Below are 25,037 nucleotides of genomic sequence, written 5' to 3' on the forward strand. Positions count from 1 at the left end.
ATTAACTGGATATTCACATATATGTATATGAATATAACAATAAAAATTAAAGAAGAGATGATAAATTAGGGAGAAGGACATGAAAGGCTTTGGAAGAGGGAGGAATATATAATAATAACAAGATCATAAATTTGGGTAATAGATAATAAATTATGTTCCAGAAACCATGAATAGTGACTAAGAGCTGAGCAGTTTATGTGCCTGTATTTCTTCTCTCTTTTAGATTCTTGTCACTGGTAGGTAAAGGCAGAAGTGTAAAAGAACCAGTTTGATTCACTCAACACATGAGTGACTCTTAGACACAAACACCATTGAAAACATTGTCCTGAATGAAGTTATAATACCCCAGTTCATACCCTTAAGGATCTTACAGTTTGGCAGGGAAAATAAGACTCATGCACAAATAGCTGTACTACAAGGGATACTATGCTGCCTGCCAGATGTTTGGAGAGAATGAACAGAGAGAAGAGAGATGTCTTAGGGTTACTATGACTGTGAGGAAACACGATGATCAAAAGCAAGTTGGGAAAAAGCGGTTTGGCTTACAAAGTTGGCTCATGCTTCTACTTTATAGTCCATCACTGAAGGAAGTCAGTATTGAAATGGTGCAGGAAGCTGGAGGGAGGAACTGGTGCAGAGGACTTGGAGGGGTGCTGCTTACTAGCTTGTTCCATATGAATTGCTCAGCTTGCTTTCTAACAGAACCCAGGACCACATGATGGTGTAGTCCCGCCCACAATTGGCTTGGCCCTCCCATACCAATCGCTAATTAAGAAAATGTTTTACAGGTTTGCCCACAGCCCAATCTTTTAGGGGAAATTTCTTGGCTGAGGCTCTTTCCTCTTCAGTGACTTTGGCTAGTGTCGAGTTGATATAAATCTAACCAACAAGAGAACACCAAATGAGGCAATCTTTAACAAATGGCTAAAAGATGTTCATGGGGCTATCATGGGCTGTGAGAAGAGAATGGGAGAGAAGGACGTGGATGAATACCTGTGCAGACGAAAGCTGGTTATTACTTGTTATTCATCTCTCAGAGTACTGTTAGGTACCAACTTCCTAAAACAGGAATTTAAATTTTTTTTAAGAAAAGGCTTCTATCTCTGCCAAGGACAGTCCAAGCTACTGGTGTTTCGAATCAGGGATGCTTGTCCTTGTGCTCTCTACTATGCCTTTCATTTGTTCCATTGGCTTTTTTTTCCTTCCAATTTAGACGATAATATCTTAACAGAATACTTCTCCATCTTATCTCATTCAGTGGTTTGATCTAGAACATTACAGCCAAAGAGTAACTACAGACTGTTCTTTTATTTCAAACAATAGAAAGAAACTACCATGTAAATGGAAAGCAACAGAAGCAATCTTTCAAGAATGACTGGATCTGCAGCGCTCATGTACTTTAATGGAGTGCCTTTCTATTTGTCTGTCCCTCTATGTGTGTGTCTCTCTCTCTAATGTCTCTCTACTTTCCTTCTTATTCTTTTCCATTCATGTCATCACTGTCCATATTCATTTTGTCCATGTGTATCCCCATCTCTCTCTCTATAGTCCCTCCTTGCCCTTGTCATCATTGCTCATTATCTCTTAGCCTGGGATTCAAAAAAGTCCCTGTTCCATAGTGTATAGGACAGGGGCCATCCTCAAAAATACAGACCTGTAGCAAATAACAGTAGCCATCATGAAATAAAGTTATGTTGGGTATACATTTGTATATAGTAAGGCATCAAGCCTGAGAGTGACTGATTTGCAATTTCTGTGTAATTTGCATATGAATCATGCTATAGTTTTGTGGAAAATGACAGTAAAATATCTTGTACTTACAAAATCAGAAGAGCATAGTAGTTTTCGAGAAGAGACACGTGAATTCTGTTGAGCAGAGGTCCTAATTTTTTCTAATTCATAGAGATGTGTCTAGGTCCAATGATAGCCCCACTCCCACTCCCAACCTCAAGTCTCAATCCTGGCTGCTCCACCAGGATGAGTTCTGCAGGATTCTGGATGAGCTTTGTTGAACTTAGCACTATGGCAGAGGATCAGGTGAACTAATAAGACACACCTAGATTCAAAGAAGAAGGCTCAGTTCTCAAACTATATGCATTGAAAGAGAGGAATAAGTCGCAAAAGAAAGTGAGGGACTATCTCAGCTTAGGAGAGCAAGAATGCATACTTAGCAGAAGTGGCTGACCTAACCCATACAGTCTTCATTCACAGTAAATGTTACTGAAGGGGTTTGGAGTTCTCTGTGCTGGTTTCCTAAGCATAAAAAAATAGAGAATATTGGCCTAAAAAGAGCACAGTAGCCAAAGGGACATGGCCTATTTTAACAAAGGATTTCTGTTAACAGAAAACTTGGAAGGCATCCAACTCAATCTCATCATTTTCCAGATGGGAAAACTAAAACTCAGGCAGAAGGGCTGAAATGCCAAGGACACACAGGTAGTTGTTGGTGGAGGCAGTATAACAACATTGTATGGTATATCAAATGACAGTTTCCTCATCAACATCATAAAGCACAGTCTTGCTTTTGGGCTTTCTCTCCTCCCTCAAATCTGTATAATACAGCTTTTTAGACACTCCAGAGAAAGCATCACCAACAATAGAGTTAAGGTCCCAGAGAAATTTTAAATTTCCCTATAAGAAAGCTAATGCCACTTGTTGCTTTAAAGGGAGAAGTTTCAGCGGGGTAGCTTCCAGGAAGCAAGACAGTAAAACCTGCTTTAACATCCTGGCTTTGTTCCCCAAATTCCCAGCAGAGAAAGAGAAAGAAAAAGCATCCCTCATTTTTGAGGAGACTTCTGCAGCTCCCCTTTCTTCCTCCTACCCTCACCTCTTTCCTGCTCTTTCCTAAGGGGGAGAAAAAAACAACTGTCACCAGCCCAGAAGTATCTCTGGAAATAGGTAGGAGGGAGCCTTACACCTGTCAGCGCTAGAGAGGAAAGTGGTGGAGTTTTCAGAGTCTTGTTGCAAAGGAAAGACAAGACACTGACAGGATCTGAGGTTTATGTTGCAGACCTGCTGAGAAAAGGTGGTCCATTTCGCCAGCATTGGCACTTAGGAAGATCCAGGGTGCGATACCATCCCTTGGGCTTCCTCTGGGCTTCAGCTTTCCTCCAAGCTAGAGGGTTCCTGCCCCCGGAGAAGCTGATGGTTAAGTCATGAATCAGGCTACTGAATGTCCTGTATTTTTCTGAGCATAAGCTAGCACAAGAGGGCCAGTCACAGAGACTGGGGTCTCCCCTCCTCCTCCCGCCCTCTTTCACTGACTGCTCCACTTCTGGACTCCTTCTCTTTCCGCTAGAGCTGAGAGTCAAAGGCTCAAACTAAGGGGCTCCGGATCAGGATCAGTCAGTCCCGGTATCCCCACCTCATCCCAAGTGTATGTCTGCGGTTGCTAGAACATGGGCATGGGTGTTGGTGAACCAGAGGCTTCCATCCCAGAGTTGGGGACAAAAGCTTAGCTATCCTGAAATCCATAGATTCCCTAGGGATCACAAAACTCCCCTGGAGAGGCAACCTCCTTGCTCCCGAGCCACCCACCCATTCCTCCACCCCCCCCCCTTTACCTCAGCACGCAGCCCCTCCCTGCGTGATGATGCAAACCGGTGGGGAGGGCCGGCGCTGGGAAGGGTGGGGAGAGATGGATAGCAAGCAAGGGAGGGAGAGAGAGTGGGAGGAGGAGGAGGAGAGGGAGCCCAACGACCATTTAAAGCGATAGCAATCCCTGCCCTCTCCCCAGTGCTTGGCTGTTGGAGAGTGCGAGCCGCAAGCCAGGAGCGCAAGCTCGGCGCGAGAGCCAGCAGCCACAGCGCCAGGTGCCCAAGGCTGGCTGGCGCCCTGGGACCCCCCACCTTCTTCTGCTGCACCTCCTCCGGCTCCCCACCCTCTGTGCCTAGAGAAGTCCCCGGGCTTCCCCCAAAAGAGCTCACCTCGAGAAGCCCGGACCTGGGAGAGCCCACCAGCATTCCCTCCAGCGCCGCCGCCTCCACCGCAGCAGCATCCGGAGGAGCGGCATGGTCCAGCTGGGGAAGCTGCTCCGCGTCCTGACTTTGATGAAGTTCCCCTGCTGCGTGCTGGAGGTGCTCCTGTGCGTGCTGGCGGCGGCGGCGCGCGGCCAGGAGATGTACGCCCCGCACTCGATCCGGATCGAGGGGGATGTCACCCTTGGGGGGCTGTTCCCAGTGCATGCCAAGGGTCCCAGCGGAGTGCCCTGCGGTGATATCAAGAGGGAGAACGGGATCCACAGGCTGGAAGCTATGCTTTATGCCCTAGACCAAATCAACAGCGATCCCAACCTGCTGCCCAATGTAACGTTAGGCGCGCGGATCCTGGACACTTGTTCCAGGGACACTTATGCGCTCGAACAGTCGCTCACTTTCGTCCAGGCGCTCATCCAGAAGGACACCTCCGACGTGCGCTGCACCAACGGCGAGCCCCCGGTTTTCGTCAAGCCAGAGAAAGTAGTTGGAGTGATTGGGGCTTCGGGAAGCTCCGTCTCCATCATGGTAGCCAACATCTTGAGGCTTTTCCAGGTAGGGGGGCGCTCCCTTTGGGGAGGAGCATTCTGTGGCTCCCTGCGCTCTAACCTTAAAGGCTGGTTTGGACTTCGTGGGTTGCAGGGGTCAGGCCAGCACTCCGGCATTTCTTCCCTGGAGATCCTGCCGAATCCCTCCCACCCCACCCAAGGAGGTATCTTCCTTGTTTAGTTTACTCCTCTTTCATGTCTTCCCTTGTCCATGCTCCACTCCATCCGACCCGACGCCCCGGATTTATGGTCCCATTTACAAGAAGCAATCTTCGGATAAACAAGGTTTGCTTTAGAGTGAAATATGGTCGGAAACAGGCTTGTAAAAGTGTCTGGGCTCCTAGGAGAGCAGGTTAGGCACACGGAATATGAAAAATGAGAAGATGCTTTGAAAAAATGGCATTTCTCAACTCCCCTGCTTCCCATGCCCAAGCCACTTAGGAATCCTCGACTCCATGGAAATATTCACGAAGACCTCAAGAAGCCTCTTCTTCAACTAAGGGCTGGGGTTTACCCCCATGTTGATGTTAATTGCCCATCTCTTTGGGGATGAATTTCCGACCTGTAACCGGTCTCAATCAGAGGCATGGGGTACCCGCCCCACTGGGGAGACCCTGCCTGCTGACGTGATCCCCGCAGAGTTGGTTTCCTCCTGGCAAAATTTTGTACACCGCCTAAATTGCATTTGCAGTCCGGCCGGTGGCAGGAGATGGGTGATCAGCTAGCTTTCTGCTGCCACTTCAAACCTCAGCTGGGGATGAGCTCATGTTAACTGCGAAATAAAATCGCTTTCACAGACTGCTCCCTCTGCTCTAGTCCCCTCCCTCACTAATGCAGCCCTTCACCAGAATCCCAGGCTCTGAGCTTGGAGACTGAGCCTGCTTTGCTCAGGAACACCAGGGGTGTGCCAGGGGTAAGAGGGGGATGGTGTAGCTTTCTTGTCCTGGCCTCCCAAACCTGAGGAAGGCAGATCCAAGAGGATTGAGCAATGGGTCCAACCACCGCAGTGCTCTGGTCCCTGCAGCCTCTGTCCCTGTGTTTCCTCTGCTGCACTGAGTAGAAACGGATGGCTTTGAGGGTTAGCAATTGAGTTTGGGGAACTCTGTGACCAGGTCTTCCTTATGCTTGTTTCTTTCTGTTTCTTTGTTGGTGAACCTTTGTACCCTCTCCTCGTGGCCCCTTCTCAGTCTCTGTTTCCTTCACTCATTCCCAAGTTCTTACTTCAAGTCAGTCCTGGTATGACTTTCCTGATCCTGGGCTTGCTCCCTGTTTGGCGGTAGCCAAATCCCTTAGTTGTGCAAGATGATCCCTTGAGGATTGTGCTGTCCAAAGTCTAAACAGTGATTCCACTAAGGGTGGGAGTTTGATGAGGGGCCTGCTGATGACAGTCAGGCAAGCACAGAACCTGTCTTGTCCCCAGGAGTCCGAAGTTTGTGGTCAAGCAGCAGAGGGGCCCACCTGAAGCTAGTGAGGCCCCTCTGATCACTGGAGCATCCAGATACCTCCTGAGTGTGTCAGCATGGAGACTTCTTGCTGTGTGCACCTCCCTAAAGTGATCTGAAGGCAGACTTCACTCTAGATTGCTTGCATTCTGCAACAGCCCCAGGCTTTTGTCATGAAAACTCAAAAGAGTTTCCTTCACCTCTGAGTTTGAAGCTGAACACCTTGGGGACAGGGATGCTTGCAGCTGCAGAAAAGATCAAGAGATGAGCTGAGACAAAACCTTAGGATTTGTGCTGTGTGTGTGTGTGTGTGTGTGTGTGTGTGTGTGTGTAGGGGGTATCCTCCCAAGCCTTGGGGGGAGGGCTTCTCATTCTGGATTTAACATTTTACTATCATTTCTCTGCCTGCTTTTCTCCTCAATGGCATGGACATCATTCCAGTTGGGCCAGTGTGTCTGAAAAAGAGTGAAATATTCAAGTTAAGAAAGTCACTGCAGATGAAGCTAGGGATGCTGTACAAAGGACTCCAGGGGGAGCTGATTTCTCTTCAGTAGCATTTAAAACTGAGGCAACTTCCAAAGAAACAAATGGCTGGTGTTCTCCCCTCCTCCTTTCTCTGAGCTGGGGAGGGATGGAACTTAATGCCAGTGTGAGCAGTGTGGGTTGGTACTAAAACCATTCAGAGAATACACTGTCATTTTCCTCTAATTTGCAAATTGCAGCTATTCATGTTGGACTGTAGAGCTGAGGCAAAAGAGGCCCCGATTCTCACCTGCAGTTACTGAGACAAGGCTGGCAGTGACAGAGAGAGATGCTCCAACTTGTGGCTTGTACTGCAAGCTAGGCACAGCAGTTAGTGTGCACCCTATCTTTCTTCAGCCATTCCCCATGTTGAAGTAAGTGTGTGTGTGTGTGTGTGTGCATGTGTGTCTGTGTGTATCTGTGTGTGCCCATGCGTGCACACACACATATAAACATGTATCTTCATGTAGTTTTCTATCTCTATATTACACATAGATATCTTTTAGTGGCTTTTTTTTTTCATGTGGTTTGGAAACCTGTAAGTTCCACTAGTTTTCCAGTTTCTGCAGAATGATTGAAGAGAATAAAGGTAGCATAACGGTAGGCTCCTTCAAACAGAGGAAGAGGAAAAGATGAGGAGGTGAATCCCCTCTGGGACCACAGGGTTCTGTTCAATTAAAATTATCCTATATAAAATAAAATCCTTCCAATGATTGGATTCTGAGCTTTACAGTGATTTGAGTTTTTTTCTTTGCTCTGGTCCTTGTGTGTGGCTTTGGGGACCATAGCAAACTGATGGCTTGAGATATGAATTTATAGTGAGATGAGCCTGTAGCCTGGAGGAGGAGGTGCTTACAGACTAAATGAGGGGACATAGAGTGCTGGGGCGGGGGGGGGGGGGGGCAGGAGGAAGTAATGAGATAGAGATACAACAAATGCTGCTACTGCCTGCACCCAGGGTGGAAACTGTAAAATGCAGATCTGAGCAGGGATGACTACTCAGATGTAAATACTGCCTTTCACTGGGAATTCTCCTCTTACTGGTGTGCATGGCCAGAGATAGTCTCTCTCTCTCTCTATCTCTCTCTCTCTCTCTCTCTCTCTCTCTCTCTCTCTCTCTGTCTTTCTTCCTCCCCCTCCTGTATCTTTCCTGAATATGTTAGTAAATGACATGTCTGAGAGCAAGAATCAGCTCTAGTAGGTCTTTCAAATCCAGGAATTTGAGGCTAATGAAATTAGCTTGTGGCCAGGGCTCTGCCAAGTAGAATTAAATCACAGTAACTGCCCTGCCTTTTCAGCCCCAAAGAAACATTGGGGAGGAATTTCTGGAGATTTGTTTCTGAGCTTGGGCAGAATAATACTCTCTTAATGCTTAGAGAGATTAAACATAAATTATTACTGACGAGGAGTAACATATTTTTAAAAACTAATCACAGGATAGGGATGGCTTAAAGCGGGAAGGTTACATAATGTGGTGGCCGAAGGATGAATCTCCCCTGAGCAGTGTTTTATAGCCATAACTGAGAAACATTGCAGTGTTGAGAAAGATCATTGCTGATCAAGGATCCTCAGCTACTGACTTACATCCTGATTCTAACGAAATACTATTTTTTTTTTTTTTTTTTTTTTTTTGTGCAATGACATGATCTCGGCTGTGGGCCCAGCATTGCATGTCATTTGTTCTCTCCTCTCTCTCTCTCTCTCTCTCTCTCTCTCTCTCTCTCTCTCTCTCTCTCTCTCTGTGTGTGTGTGTGTGTAGTTTCTCCCACAAAAATAACTAGCTTGAGAAACTGTACCCTTACTGAGTGTAATAACACAAATCTAAGCCTAGGAACTTTGTACCATAAATGAGGTTTATTTGCAAGAGTGTCAAAGGTTTCCTTGCATTCATTAGAACTTGCATGTAACATTCAGACTTTAGGGCACTATTTTATACTTAGATTCCTACCTTCATTCTCTCTCTCAGATCAATTTATAGGGTGATGTTGTATTACTATAGGTGGTGGGGGCTTCTTTAAAAAAAAACAATTCTAATCTACTCTTTAAATCACGTAAGGATAGGTACCAGTGCCATTTGGAATCATCCCTGACACAGCCTCTGCCTCCACATTTACTGTGTTTTAGGAAATTTACCTAACAGATGGTGAGTGGGAAATTTTTAAAGGGGCATTTTTAAAAGAGCAGAGAGGGAAGAAATGAAGACGTCCACATGCTATATTTGAAGATACCTTCATGTATATTTTATGCCTAAACAATCCACTTCATTAAAATGTCTCTGGGCATTTTTCTCTGAACAAAATCGAAACAAAGGTGACATTTAGGTTAATTTCACAGAGAAGAAATTCCAAGTGTTCTGCTTTCAACATATGTACAGGATAAATATGATCTAAAAAGACATTAGGTGAATTACACTGTGTTTTCTAGTGCTACAAATGTCCTTCCTGGTACCTTAAATATGTCACTTAATTCTTCATCTTTGTTTTTTGAAATGTAGTTTCTAGGGGCTGAGAAGATGGCTCAGTGGGTACAGTGATGACTGTGCAAATATGTATACCTTAGTCTGGATTCACCAATCACAAGCCGGGCATCATGGTGTGTGTCAATGAACTCCAGGGTCAGTGGCCTGGATCCACCAAACACAAGCCAGGCATCTTGGTGTGTGTCAGTGAACACCAGGTCCAGTGAGATAACCTGTCTCAAAAAATTAGGTAGAGAGGTAATTAAAGGAGATACTTACCATCTACCGTTTGTCTCTACACACATGTGGTATATGCACACATTCTCACACATACATGAACATGTTCACATGCACACTCAAAAAAACATATCGACAGATATGCTCTAGTCTCTGGAAATGTCTAATCTTGTTTCGTTTGCATCAAACTGGCTTTTAGAAAACCCCCAATGAAATCATTTTTTTCCCAGTTCTACTTTGAACTTTTAGTGCCTTGGGAAAACTTTAAACTGCCACTTTTACAGTTTCCTCATTATTAGTCTAGTTCATTGGCCTTATCCAGAGCTTTTCTTATGTCCTTTCTCTTTGTTTGCTTTTTCCTTAAATCGGCTTACTGTACAGTGGGATATATCAAAGCTCTTCTTAGGGTAAAAGATCTTTTAGGTCAATTTTGCAAAGATCATAAGACATACAGCACTAGAAATATCCAGGATTATACAAGCAGTTAGCTCCTTGCCCAACATCCTATCCAATCTTGCCTTGCAATAACTCTAAAACTCTTTGTTGAGGAAGGTGTCAAATAGTGACACCTTCTTATGCCCCAGAGTTAAGTCACATGACTCAGGTTACATAAAGCACTAAGTTTAGTTGTGGGCATCTGGGGCTACACATATCAAGATTCTTCCAAAAAGGTTTCTGTCAGAAATAACGGGTACTATGCCATTGCTCCTTAGAAAGTAAAGACTGTGTCCCTCTTAGGGTCCTCCTTGTTACCTAGATTTTCTGGAGCTGTGGGTTTAGTCTGGTTTCCTTTGCTTTACATTCAGTACCCACATATAACTCAGTGCATACTCTGTTTGTCTTTTTGAGTCTAGGTTACCTCAGTCATCATAGAACCTTCATCCAGTAACTGATGGAACCAAATGCAGAGATCTACAGCCAAGCACCAGACTGAGCTCTGGAATCTTATTGAAGAGAGGGAGGAGGGAGGAGGAATTATATGAACAAGGAAGGTCAAGATCATGATGGGGAAATCTATAGAGACAGCTTAACCAAGTTCATGGGAACTCATAATTCTAGACCAACAGCTGCGGAGCCTGTATGGGACCAAACTAAGTCCTCTACATGCCGGAGACAGTTGTGTAGACCGGTCTATTTGATTGGCCCCTACCAGTGGGACCAGAATAAGCATGACCAGGACCTGGTGCATGAACTAACTTTCTGGAGCCTGTTCCCTAGAGTGGGATGCCTTGCTCAGGTTTGATACAGCAGGGACGGGCTTGGTCTTATCTGAACGTAATATGCCAGGCTTTATTGACTCCCCATGGGAGACCTTAGCCTTTGAGAGGAGTGGAGGGGGATAAGCTGGAGGGAAAAGAGGAGGTGGGAGGGAGAATTCTGGTTGGGATGCAAAATGAATAGTGAAATAAAAAAAGTTCCGGACAAGGGCATTGCGAGATGGAGTGCCCATTGGATGGGGTATCTACACACACACCAGGAGTTTTTCTAACACCGAGCCTCCAAAGTCAGCTGTATCTGAATCTAACTGAATTTCTGAATTTCTAGAATATGTAGAAAATGCCTTTTAAAAATGGGCTATCAACACATCTCAGCTAGTAAAAACCTTCCCCTTCAAGCCTGGTAACTTGAGTTTGAAAGCATGTAAAAGTGGAAAGAAAGAACAGCCTCCATAAAGTTGTTCTCTGTCCTCCACAAGGGCACTGTGGTACATAGATCCACATGCATCATGTACACACTCACACAGAGACAGACAGGCATTTTAAAAATAATTAGAAGAATGACAATTATTGTCCTTGAATTGAGTTTGATTTTTGCTACCTGTAGGGGAAGACAGCTATTTTCCTGTAGTGACTGGCATTCATTAAGCTAAAATTAGTGTGTGATGTTGCTTGTATGCCCATCTTTGAATTGTTCAAAAGCATTGTATTCTTCCTCACTCTTCCCAGCATGAGTGCTGGTTGCAGTTGGGACTAATGTTTGCAATTGCTTCTTCCCTGTCTCCATGCAGGTGAGAAAGAAGACAGATTCTTTGGATGCAAATGGTAACTGTAGGCCTCCTCTTGAGGAGCTGTGGAGCCACACTCGGTTCCTTTTATTAAAGCAAATCTTTTGTTGATCTCCCTAGGGCACAGAAGTATTTTCAATTTATAATGGAGTACAAAGCATATTAAACTACCAGGTCCCTGTGCAGTAAGCAACGAGGCTGACTCCACTCCTCAGCCTCTCTGACTTTAAATAGGTAATTAAGAGGAGTTTTGCAAACTCGTGTTCCCAGCATTAAAGTGCATGCATGATCAGTATTTAGCAGAACAATTGTGAAATTTAAAGTTAGATTAATTAATTATTGGGCCTTTGGTTGAACTGACATAACAGCATAGATGTTGCTGGGTTTTAAAAAAAATAAATCCTTCTAAAGAAAATATTTATCTGAGGAAAGTATCATTGCATGGTTCTTAAAAGTAGGAGATTTTCATGTCTAACCATTAGCTTAATCTCTATATTTACTATTAAATATTTCCTGAGTCAAGTTACTGTAACATAACTTCAAAAAATAATGTTTGTGACTTTACAATATTATGGGTTATGTATCACATTTTGTGAGAAATTTGAATTTACTTTCAATATTGGTAGTGATGGTAGTAATTGTTTGAGTTCTCAGTATGAGTCACTGTGCCATGTACTTCCAAGAATGTCATCTCATTTGGTTGTCACAGTAGTTCTGTATGCCCATATTGTTAGACTACTGTGCATTTGAAAAAAGGGATTCTTGCAGCCGAAAGTCACCTACCTCATATACAGGCAAAGTGTGTTCAGACTTAACATTTTTTCTGTTAAACCCTAGGTAATGAATCACTCTTACAGTGTTCAATTATTATGCAAATGCATAAAAGCCCAAAAATAAGTATGTACTTCTTTACCTTGAAATCATGATGGCTTAATAATATCAACATTGTCAATTTACCTGGATCTGTTTATAAATAATGGACACATTTATAGAGCAATATTGGGTAGACCCCTAGAAAGTTAACACACAACCTCTTGTCACCCAATCAAAGATATCTCTTCTCTAATATTCAACCAAGGACTAGGCATGTGGACATAAATACACAGTAAATGTCTCTTATTAAATAAATGAGAAAAGATGCTTCCTTTTCTTCCAATTCAGTGCCTATCATTATGGATTGTGACACCTTGTCCTAGACTTTATTTCATTCACTCCACTCTCTCAAGATTTCAAGTGAGGAAATCCATCATTCAGATACATGAGCAAAGTGAGGGGACTGTACTAATACAATCGCTGAAAGTCAGGTTGATGGAGCGCAGGAAGTACATTCTAATAAATGCAACACTAATGTTTGTGTGGGCCGTGGATGGAAGGGTAGGAATTTCCAGTTTAATGGATTGTTTTGCCTCTTGCTCAGAAAGTGCTGCAGCTTAATAGTTTTATAATTCGTCATTTGCAGAATTCTCCATCTCTGGTTGTTGTGCTTTCTTCATGGTGCAGCTGCTGCTGCTTGTTTTGGGTGCTGATAGAAGATGTCAGCTAAGTCATATAGAAAGGCTTAGCCCGTCAGCAATACTGCTTAGAGGAGGCTATTTCTGTTTGTTAAAATAGAGATCAAGCATTTTTATTGTGTTTTATACTGGACTTCTGTGAAGGCAACAGTTCAGGCAGACATCACAGGAAAGGTTCTCACTAGAAAGCTTTTCCTATCTCTGGCCGCTTGTACAAGAGTGGATACTCAAGTTGAGGAATTAGATATAAGTTTAAATGTATATATCCCACCCTTTTCCTCCTGATTTACTCAAACAAGAATTACTCTTACCATCAATGACTCTATCTTTCAAAGAAGCATAGTAAATATATTCCTGGGCCCCCAAGATGGCTTAGCAGATATATGAACTTGCCTCCATGGCTGATGACCCTAAAGATCCCTGTAATCCACAGGGCAAAAGGGTGGATTCATTCCAACAACTTGGTATCTTACATTTGCATAAATGCCGAGGCATGCAAACACCCCCGCACATACATGTGTCTATACATTATACATATAATAATAAATAATTTTAAACCAATAGCTATCTGATGATGTAATCATGAAAATTGCATGAAATGGGTATCTAAATGTACTGTGTTTAATATGCCTGGTGTGTTCAGTGAAATTTGTTATAGTAGTCCTGTAATTAAGTGTTACTTCTGCCAAATAATGATGATTGGTAAATTTGGTACAGAGTACCTATAATAACAATGACTTGTTTCAGTCTTTATTCTGTGTTTTACTGGAGTATCTCTATAACACCATTTATACTGTATTATGTATAGACACATATATGTGTATGTGTACACTTAAATATATATATACACATACATTCACATGCATACATACACACACATATAGAGAGATTTTAATAATTGATCGTGAGATACAATTCAATTCAATAAAACAATTTGGTACATTGATGAAAATTAATTATAAATTCTATGAAATTTTAAAATTTTTCTCTCCTTTCTCTCCATTTATTTCATACAGTTTTATCTTGAAGACAGTATCTCAATATGCTGTCCTAGATGACTTGAAGCTTACAATGAGCACCAGGCTGACCTTGAACTTTTTCAGCTGTCCTCTTGCCTCTACCCACAGAGTAGTGAAATTACAGGCATGTACACTCTCCTCCAAACAATTTCATTGTTTTAGGATTATAGAAGAGTTAATAGTGGCTATCATTCACGTTTAAGTTCAAATTCCATTGCAATAGTTAAGTGCTTTCAGATTTACTTCTGCTTTTTCTATCAGTAATTTTACTCCCAGATATTTACTAAGGCTCTACTGTGTGTACATCCCCAACTACTGGTCATTCCATTTAAAAAGTGTGAGGTCTCTCTCTTTGTCTATAAAATATCTCTCATAGAAACAGGTGAATGCTATAGCATATTAGCAATCCAGCAGTGTGCAAAAATAATGAAGAACAGGATAAATACTGCTTAATCAATACTGGGGTAGAGATATAAAGGAGGGTTCTAATTATAAATATGATATTCAGGATAGAATTAAAAGTTGATATTTGAGCAATGACTGGAAGTCAGACTTGAGCAAGCAGATATCTTTTAGAGGAACACAGCTGCCCAGAAGTTGGAATGACCATTGTCACAACTGCTAAGGCAGAAACATGGCACTGACATATTGAATTATGTCATGGGGCAGAAGAAACATAAGTCAGATTGGGGGGTCAAAGCTGTAATGAACAGATGTTAAAGGCCTTGACATTTGCATAGGAATTTTGTTTTCTCTGTAAACATAGGCAGGCAGTGGTGGGATTTTGAACAGAAGTGTGGAATGATCTGTTGTTGGCTTCATTAGGCTAACCATGTCTGTAGTGTTGAGGATGAGAGCTAAGAGCAGAGTCAAGAACAGGTAGGAAGAAGAAATAGGTGGCCTTGGGCTAGTAGTTTCACTCGGGATGCTACCACAAGAGGCTTCAAGAAGACTTGTGTTGAATTTTGAGATAAGATTTCCTAAAGAGTAAAAAGTTAGATATGAAGGCAAGAAAGGAGAAAAGGTTGAGCCCAAGATGTAGAACTCGAGCATCTAGAAAAGTGAGATTACCATGGAGCTGTAAACAGTGGATTAAGTAAAGCAGTATGAGGGATTCAGAATCAGCTTTGAAAAATAGAATATTTAAGGTGCTTGATCTCCAAGTGGAGATGTCTAATGCACAATTGGATATGTAAATCTGGGGTTTTGAAAAAGGATTGGGATTAGCGAAGCAACTGTCTAAACTGCAGTTACCCTATGTGCTCAGTGCTAGGACACTGTATGTTGTATGATCCCCAGGATATCAACAACGACAAAGGTACTATCACAGTGTGAATATTTAGAAGACACATTTTGCTTTTCCATCTCCCCTCCCCCGTATTAGTTGCTTTTCTCACTGTTGTGGTAAGATGCCTTAATAATGCAACTTAAAGGAGCAAGGATTTATTTCCTCTTACACTCCATTGTGGATTATAGTTCATTATGTCCTGATGACAACATCTGTCAGTGTTGTAGTTCAGTGATGATGAGATGAACACCCTTGTCCTGTTTGCTTACTTCTTTTCATTGGTTGAGAATCAAGCTTGGGAAATGGTGCCACCCTCCTTTAGAAATGGTATCAATATCTGTTACCTAATCAAGATAAACCCTCACAGGTATGCTCACAGGCTAAATGAATATCAGTAATCCCTTAGAGGTGTGCCTGGAGGCTTGACAATCAACACTATTATAGTCTCTGTTAATGTAATTATAATCATATTTTATAAGGCTTATTGTATTTGGGTTTCAGTCTAATTCATAAGTATTTTGTACTATAATATTTGTCATTATTATTTTATACCTCACCAAAGACAGTTGAAAAATTTCTGATGCACATGTTGAAGTTAAAAGAAAGTTACCTAAGCATTCAAAAGAATGCACTTGTAAAATATCCACATGAATACTTACTTTGTACAATTCTACAAGGAATTTCATGTCTTTGCATAAATTTAATTATTACATTCAATTTTATTTATGTTTTGGTGTAAGAGATGGACCCCAGGGCTTTGTGCATGGTAAGCACACACACTAACTACCCTTAAGCCATATCCACAGATTTCATTTAACAATCTAAAATTTTAGCTACTGATTTATTTTTATTTTATGTGTGTGAATGTTGGTCTGCATGTATGTATGTGTAACACATGTGTGGCTGATACACCTCCAGGCCAGAAGAGGGTGTTGCATCCAGTAGAACTGTAATTACAGAATGTTTGTAATGTTTGGATAGTGAGTGAACTCAGGTATTCTGCAATAGGAGTCGGTGTTCTTAAAGGAAAAGGCATCTCTCCAGTCCCCAAAATCACCTTTTAAATGGAAAATATAGTTCAGATAAATTTTATTTTATGTGTTTTAAACTTGCTTTAGATATTAGATACATGAAAGCTACCAAATGGCCTCTGGCTAAACCAAAATCATGTTTATTCATTCATTCACCTATCAGATTTTGCTGTGAGCATGCATTGTACTCAAAATGCATGACTGTGCTGTTGCTACACATCTATAATTTTATTTTAACACTATCATTATGTAAGGTATATTTCAATTGTAATTATAACACATTTCATATCAACACATCCATTTTTAGTGTTAGAGGAACAGCAGCATGTAGTGAATTTTATCAAAATACAGCATCTGAGGAACAGACAGAGGGTAATTGTATAATTCTCTATTCATTATAATTTAGTTGGATGGAGGTAGCATAATAGAATTAAGACAAAAAATTACAGCGACACATTGAAGCATTATGGTTCCCTCTCCCTCTCATGCCACCCTTTCACATTTGAGATTACCTATTTAACATATTTTATGCATAAATCCTGAAAAGGAATAGAAGACAAATGGCAGGATTCAGATAGAAAAGTTAATCTACAGAAATGTGATTTGGAGATTTTGTAGCTTAAACTGAAACCACTGTTTTCTAGAAGAGATAACTTTCAGTGCCAAGCCTGCTTTTCCACCAGCCTCCTCGGGGCACATGTTTACTACCTACCTTTTGCTTGCTGATTCTTGATAACTGATTAAGAAGTGTAACAGAAGATGGCATCACAAAGCAATTAATTTGTGTTGAAATGATCCCTATTCCCTCATCTGCCACTACTCAAGCCTTCTCTCCACACTTCCTTGAATTTGTTTGACACTGGAAGGCAGTAATGACTTTTGTTAATTGTGATTGTTATCTCAATGAGAAGCACTAGACCATGCAGTTAAGGTATAGGTGCTAGCTGGAGCTACTTTTGCATGTTTACAGCCCCAGCTCTATATAGCCTGAGATGGTAAGATGGTAAGTTCAGGGACAGCATGAACTACACAGTGGGACACTGTGTTAAAAGAGTTTAGTTGTTAAACATAGCTGATTTCGCTCTTTTGCTAATCATGTTAGCTTGGGTACTCACCTGAATATCTAGGACTCACTATCCCTACCATCTCTAGTAATATTAGTTCTATTCTTAGAAGATTTAAGTCTTATGTATGATTCATGTCAGACATTTAGTTCAATGCTCATAGCATATAATGTGTCATTGGTGGTGTTGGTATTACTCTGAAATTTTGGGGCCTTATTGAATTATCCTGTGCTCACCCTCACCATGTTTATGTACCAGGGTTGGGTTGACATTTTCTTTGATATATGTATTTTTAAGTATCACACTAACAGTAACAGGCTGCCACAGACACTGCTGTTTTTTGAAATAGTTCCTTGTTTGACAGGAGAATATGGGTGCAGAAGCAGAGCAGAATTCAAGACTTTCAAACATCCCACCTCTTCACCTAAAGAACTGAGTATAGTATCCAGGTCTCAGAATGAGAATAGAGCCAAGAGAGAATGTCTGATATTATTCTTTAGTCATTGAGCAGAAGCCAATGAGATAGTAGGGATGTGTTTTCATCATATTGACTATATAATCTTAGATGTTGTCACCTTTCTATGCCTGAGCCTATATCTAAAAGAAAATAATATTAGGATAAATTATATGCTGTTTCTATGAAGAAAAAAAGGCACAAATGGCTTGGCATAAGTAAAGACTCAGTAAATGTTCCGAATGCGACCACATCCACCGCTAGTATTTTCACTAAGTAGATGAATGCATCTAAAATCCTTCCCTTCTAAAGTTCCGCACAGTCATGGATAGTTAGCCTACCTTTCTAAAGCTGCATGAATTGAGAAATCCTTTAACCATGCCTCACTTGGAGCCAGGGCTTGTAGCCGTACCACCATTACTATCACCGTCACCTTCACCATCCTCACCTTCCTCTCATCATTCCCCTAGCCATACTCAGAGCTTCCTTTCTGTTAAAAAACAATCAAATCTATCTGCTTCATACCATTTTGTTCTCCCATTTGTGTTGGAGAAATCTCTGCTTTATATAGATAGAGACACTGAGGGATTGAGATAAGCAACATAAGTCACTGTAAGACAAACAGAACCAGGATGTTCCATCTCCTGCCTCTATGACCTCAAGAGGCTGTCACTCTTGTACTGCACCTGGTTAAGAAGTTAGTCTTTCAGCCACTCCTGTGGGGCTAGAGAAGATACTAGTCCCTGTATCTTTCTATTGGTTTTTGGATGCTAGCTTCAGTACCAGAGGTGAAGGGAACCACTTCTATGACTGAGAGGGGCCCAATCTCTTCATCCTATCCTCTATCAAGTAACGGTCATTCTGCTTCCTTCTTTGAAGTCCCTACATGTTCATTAGGCACTTAACCTTGATCTTTTAGGATGTTTAAATTCCAGGCACTGACTCATCTGCACTATTTAAAGTTAAATTTATCTGAGGTCAAGTGTGGGGTCTTCCTCATCCTAAGTTCTCTCATCTCTGGTGGCATCTGACTCCAGACGTTTCATCCTGCAGGGCTTCTGCAAACATTTATTTGGGTTTGGTTGAACTGTTCTCATCGAGGGCACAGGAAAAGTTTGATAGAAAGCACTTTTGCTGATTGGAAGCGTTCTAAATGAATTCATAGATTTAAAAAAAAAACAAAAAATAAAGCTGTTACTGGCTTCCTGATTCTAGAAACATTATTGTGTCCTTTTAGATCACACATAGGTTGAGCATACTTAACTGAAATAAATTATATCCGAACATGTTCTCAAACATGAAACTTTTAGTATGTATGTGTGCTTGTGCTTTTGCAATGTGTATGTGTGAGAGTATGTGTGTGAGTGTATGACTGTGAGCTTGCGTGTATCATGGGGCACCTGTATAAGTGTGAGGGCAAACTTGGGTACAGCTGGTTACTACTGCCTTTGTTGAAACAAGACCTCTTCTCTTTATTGTTTCCAGCCATACTAGGCTAGTTGGCCACCAAGTTTTTAGGGATTGTCGTGACTTACTTTCTTTCTTGACAAGGGAACACTGGGGTTGTAGATGTGTCCTACTGTGTTGGACTTTCACTTGAGTTCTGAAGGTTTGAATTCAGCTCCCCATGTCTGCACTGCAGGTCTTTTACTCCCTGAGGTATCTCTCGAACCTACGACCTGAAACTTTTTGAGTACCAATATATTGTCAGAAGTAGGAATTTCTATATGCCTTCATGTGTCCAGTCATAGTCAGATTGTTAGCACATTCAGAATACTTTGTGAAATCATCTTCAAGTTATTCATAAGGTACACATGAAACATAAGTGAATTCCATGTTTAGACTTGGGTCCCACTCAGCCAAATAATTTATTTTGTGTATGCAAACATTACAAAATATGAAAAACTAATTAAAAATATGAAAGGATTCATAAATGTTTCAGATGAGAGATTTTTATCCTGAATTCCTTCTTGCCTTGTGGAAGCCACCTAGTGATAAACACGAGTACTCTTTATCAATCCTAGGATCAGTCACCTTTGGCAGCTTAACTCATTGACTAAATCATTGACTAATCCATTTACAATGACATCATTTGATCATGGCAGAGGTAGAGTGTGTTTGGAAGGTGCATATTAAACAGGAAAATTGGTTTTCTGAAAAGGTTGCACAGTGAATTACAACTGTTCCAACTTCATTCACCTTCCCTCAGTTAGCATGCATTTATTTATTTGCTTTATATAACTTTTGATATATGTTTATTTTCTGTGCATGTCAATGTGTGATATATGGCATGCATATATATGTATATATGTGTCAGTACTCATGCCGCAATGTGTGTGGGAACATCACAGGACAAGTTTCAGAAGTCATTTCTCTTCTTCTAACATCTTGGTCCTGGGGCTCAAACTCAGGTTGTCAGCCTTGGTGGAAATTTCCTTTTCACCTGGACCATCTTGAAGGTCACACTCAGACACAGACACACACACATGCACACACACACACACATGTGATATGTATGCCATGAGCTGAAATCAGGGCCTCTGGAAGATCAGTGAACACAGTTAAACTATGAGACACCCCTCTGGCCCTAAATTTATTTATTTTTGATACATAACTTCAGTATGTATAATCCCAAATGTCTTGAACTTGTGGCAGTTTTCCTGCCTCTGCTTTCTGAAAGCTGGATCAGAGGGTGTATTATCATACTCGGCTCTCCCTTTGATTTTAATGGGCAAAAAAGGAGGGGGATCAATGAATGGAGAAAAATTGTTATCGCATGATGCAAGGAGATCTTCTGGGTTGGACTCAATGCCCTGGGCGTTTGCTGTTTCTCATGTCTGTCCCACGTTAATACCTGCTGCTGCCATAAGTACTTGCTAGTACAAGGTCTTTGACAGACTCCCGTGACTGGATTTTGTCACTTAATTCCCTGATATATAATGAAAACTGTGCTAGTGCAGAGTCTCAATCTGTACATGTGGGACTGAGTTTCATGCTAACATATGATGGAGGTGGACTTTGAACTTAGGTCTCTGTGATCAACAAATCAGAAGTTCTTCCTGAGTTAAAAATTGTATGGTTCGATGAGGGTAGATTAAATACCTAATATATGTTCTACAGGCCTTTTAATAATTTCGTCTTACTACAAGTGGTAAGAAGTGTAAAGAATTCCACTCTAATAAATATTATCGTCTTCGGGTATGAATAAGGCTTATTTTATAGGAGCATTTGATTCCTTCATGCTTTCATTAATTTAAAATGTGCAAAGGCTCTCTGATGAAATTGGTATAGTCATCAGTCTGATCACAGAAGATGGCCAGTTCAGGCCGTATTCATTACCATTAGGTCTTAGGAACCTATTCTTCATCCCGTATCACCTTAACCAGTCTTAATAAAATGGAAGGTGCTGGGAAGTAGAAAAAGAAAAGATCTGAGTAAATTGGGAGCATGCAGACCTTGGGAGAGGGTTGAAGGGGAAGGGAGAGGCAGGGAGAAGAGAAGACAAAAATGTAGAGCTTAATAAAAATCAATTAGAAAATGGAAGGTGCTTAGTCCTATGGCCAGTTGATATACCATGCTTTGTTGATAGCCGTGGAAGGCCTGTCCCTTCCTGAATAGAAAAGAGGAGGAGTGGATAAGGGGAATCTTGGGGAGGTTAGGGCAGGGAATGGGAGGAGAAGAGGGAAACAGCAGTTAGGCTGAAAATGAATAAATTAATAATATTTTTTTTTACAAAAAGAAATATGTGCATAGGCATTTTAGTACATTGGGACAGAGTGGTGTACTTCACTTCTCAACCTGATTCTCCCTCCACAGTTAGGTGTTCTTAGGCTAATTTACAGGCTATTTGGTGATCTTGATCCTGGGAGATTTGCTGGTCTCATACTGATCCCACTAAGATGCACACACAAGCACTGCATGCTATAGTTTTTCAGTAAACTTGGATCCTAGGACTTTTGATCAAATGAACATGATTTGAGTCTGAGAAGTAGTTGTATTCATGTATTCATTGTTCCTCTGTACAAAGACATCAAATATTATCAGTCTACATCTACCTGCCATTACCCACTACTTTTTTTTACTATTTATTTATTTATTTTACATACCAACCACATTTCCCCTTCCTCCTCTCCTCCTGTTCCCTTTACACCCCCTCTTTACTACTCCCTCCCATCCATTTCTCCTTCACTTTCATTCAAAAGTGCGTAGGCCTCCCATGGGAGTCTACAAATCATGGCATATCAAGTTGAGGCAGAACCAAGCTCCTCCCCCCTCGCAATGAGGTTGGGCTAGGCATTCCACCATAGGAATAGGTTCCAAAAAGCCAGCTCATGCATCAAGGACAGGTCGTGGACTCACTGCTAGGGGCCCCACAAAAGACCAAGCTACATAACTGTTATCCATATGCAGAGAGCCTAGGTCAGACCCATGTCAACTCCCTAGCTTGATCCCACTGCTAGGGGCCCCACAAAAGACCAAGCTACATAACTGTTATCCATATGCAGAAAGCCAAGGTCAGACCCATGTCAACTCCCTAGCTATCAGTCCAGAATCTATGAGTTCCTCTAAAATCAGGTCAGCTGTCTCTGTAGGTTTTCCTGTTGTGGTCTTAATCCCCCTTAGTCATATAATCCTGTCTTCTTCTCTTTAACTAAACTCCCAGACCTCAGGCCAGTGCTTGGCTGTGGATTTTTGCATCTGCTTTCATCAGTAACTGAATGAAGGTTCCATGATGACAATTAAGGGAGTCACCAATCTGATAACAGGGGAAGGCCAGTTCAGGCACCCTTTCCACTACTGTGAAGAGTCTTAGCTAGGATCATCCTTGTGGGTTCCTGGGAGTATTCATGGCACCAGGTTTCTCCCTAGCCCCATAATGCCCTCCTCTATGAAGATATGCCAACTACTGCCTCTTTCAACACAAGTGCCTCCCATCTCCACTGTGGCTAAGAACTTGTCAATGACCTGGTTGCCCAGTAACCCATAGTAATTCCCTTATTGGAAAAAGCAATGATTTTTTTTTAAATGTGCTTCTCAAAAACCCTACAAGGTGGACTTGACACTTCATTATTGAAATAGTGGAAAATTATAATTTTACAATTCATGGGGGGAAATCATAGGCAATAGGAAACCATAGGACAATTTCTTTCATCAAAAATAAGTTTCATGATATTAATGAAAGTACTATTTCCAGTTAAAACTATCTTCTCCTAGAAAATAGAAATGGACACATATATTTGTAGTAATAGTCAATTATATTAAATCCTGTAACTTAACTTTTTTTTTCAAGTTTATGGTTATATTTGAAGGATACATTTTTTTTCAATTTCTATATAGAATTACAGTTATTTAAGACCAACATTGTCTGTCCCAAGTGCCTTCAAGCAGTTTAATCTGTAATAGCCTCAGAAGGATATGATTACAAACTTACCCCCGTAAATACACTTGAAATTTTAATTATTTAAAATTATTTCATACTTATTTACATTAGCCAATTTTGAAAAGTAAATATTTAATTGTGTTTGTTTCTCTTTTTCTGACTGAAGATGGCAAACACTGACTGAGAAACAAGGCATTAAAATTAAAAATGCATTATTTGAAATGTTTAGAACTTGGTAAATGACAAAAATATTCATATTATTAAACTTCTGAAGCTGCTTTTTCATGAGTGGTGTTTCCCTCCCTGGAGTAATTCATCTTAAAGATCTGCTGAGGCTTTGGGAGGAGGTGTTATAGTGAGATGTTGCTATTCTGTGTCTGGAATTGTCCTCTGTACTAGAGATTCTGGATGTGAATATAAAAAGAAATGGTAATTCCAATCACAATGATAAATCCTCTTCCACAAGGGAGAAAACAGACCAGGAAATCACTTAATATGAATGTCAGAGATGGGGCTGGGAAGATAAGACAATTGCCATACAATCATGGGGCTGTGTGCTTAGATCAACAGATTCCTAGCACCCTCCCCTGTAAAGAGCTAGACAGTATAGTGCACATCTGTACTTCTGGTACTGTGAAAGAAGAGCCATGCAGTCCAGGGAGCTCAATGACCATCCAGACTAGCCTTATTGGAGAGCTCCCCCATTCAGTCAGAAATAATATTTCCAAACTAAAGTTTAAAATAGCCAAGGGAGCCATCTGAGACAGTGCTCTGCCCTCCACACACATGGGCATGCACATGTACACACTCACATAAACACACACACTCACAGCACAAACACATATGTACAAATAATTGGTTTTACTCTCAGAAATTCTTGGTCTTTAGTATAATAGAAAATCCCTTGGCAAACTTATCACATTCCACTCTCTCTTCTCCAGATATACAGATGTGATTATCTGGAGGAGATCTTCAGACTGTTATTTCAGTTTATACTTGCCCTCCAACTTTAGACTGAGTCCAGTGCATGTAAAATTCTTGTTAAGAACAAGTGTTGGGCTCTACCCTCAGAGGTGTGGGTCCAGTAGGTTTGAGTTTCTTAGCAGCGCATAGATGCCTTTGAACTAGTGACCACACTTTGAGAAAATGCAATTGACAATTTTTTCAGTGGAAGTTTAAGGGGGTTATGAATAAGTTGTTCACACAGAACCTCAGGGGAATAAAAGACCTTTATCCCAACCGCTTAAAAGTCACAATAACTGTTATAACTTATTATGCATTAAGATTATCACATTGTCTCCCATAGTACCCCACTTAATGTTATAAATATTTTAGGTAGTTATTCTTTACTGTACCCTTTACTGGATCCAGAGTTGATTTGCCTAAAACAACAAAGAAGTAAGAGATTAAGAATTCAAATATAGTATTCTGATAGCCAAGTCCATATTCAGTATTGCTTTCAATTGATAAATAATAATTGTCTTGCATTTATAGAGAAAATCATGTGGACAGTTAAAGTAGGGTAATTAGTGAACCTATGACCTCACTTACTTGATCCTTTGTGGAGATACTTTTGAGATTCAGTCTCTAAGTTATTCTGTTTTAGAGTCTTTCTCTATTCTTAACTGATTTGCTTTACTTACTATGTTTAACTATTCTCTATATAGACCCAGATCAAGTATTCTCCATGTGGGCTACAGACTGATAAATAAAGTTGGAAGGATAAATGCACATAAAATACTAGTAGTCTGAAAGTTTTATGGAAAGAATTTTTGCTTCTAGAGTAACAGGCCTCTTCTCCTACTCAATCTAAGCATTTCTGACTAAAGAGTAAAAAGAGGAATAGAAATGTGGGTTTCTGGTGGAGGAACCAGTGTTGCAATTTGGTGTCCATTTGTAGTGACTTTGCCTTAAATAGGAAGTTGAATACAAATGACTGTCATTAATTCCTTTTGTGATAAGTTTAGAGACAGTCCTCTTGTCTTAGCTCAGCTGCTGAGAGGACTGGATCCCTCTGTCCTATCTTCTTGCTCCTTAGTGTGGTTTGTTGTAATATAAGCAGCGGGGTTGCGTTCCTGGTACCCGGGCGCCTGCACGGCTAGTT

General features: G+C 41.1%; 1 protein-coding gene across 7 annotated transcripts in view; it reads left to right on the forward strand.

Moving 5' to 3' along the window:
- The first annotated feature begins 3,617 nt into the window (after positions 1–3,617).
- The window catches only part of Grm7 (glutamate metabotropic receptor 7), a 902,923-nt gene continuing 881,503 nt past the window's right edge, over positions 3,618–25,037 (forward strand). For all 7 annotated transcript variants that reach the window (XM_041633580.1, XM_041633594.1, XM_041633599.1 and 4 more), the window contains exon 1: positions 3,618–4,529. In XM_041633580.1, coding sequence (XP_041489514.1) covers positions 4,011–4,529 — 519 coding nt within the window. In that variant the 5' untranslated portion in view covers positions 3,618–4,010. The remainder of the gene's footprint in view (positions 4,530–25,037) is intronic.

The sequence above is a fragment of the Microtus oregoni genome, unplaced genomic scaffold, assembly GCF_018167655.1.
Source record: "Microtus oregoni isolate MIOR12 unplaced genomic scaffold, Mior012 000002F_ref0000024, whole genome shotgun sequence".
In the NCBI taxonomy this organism is placed as follows: Eukaryota; Metazoa; Chordata; class Mammalia; order Rodentia; family Cricetidae; genus Microtus; species Microtus oregoni.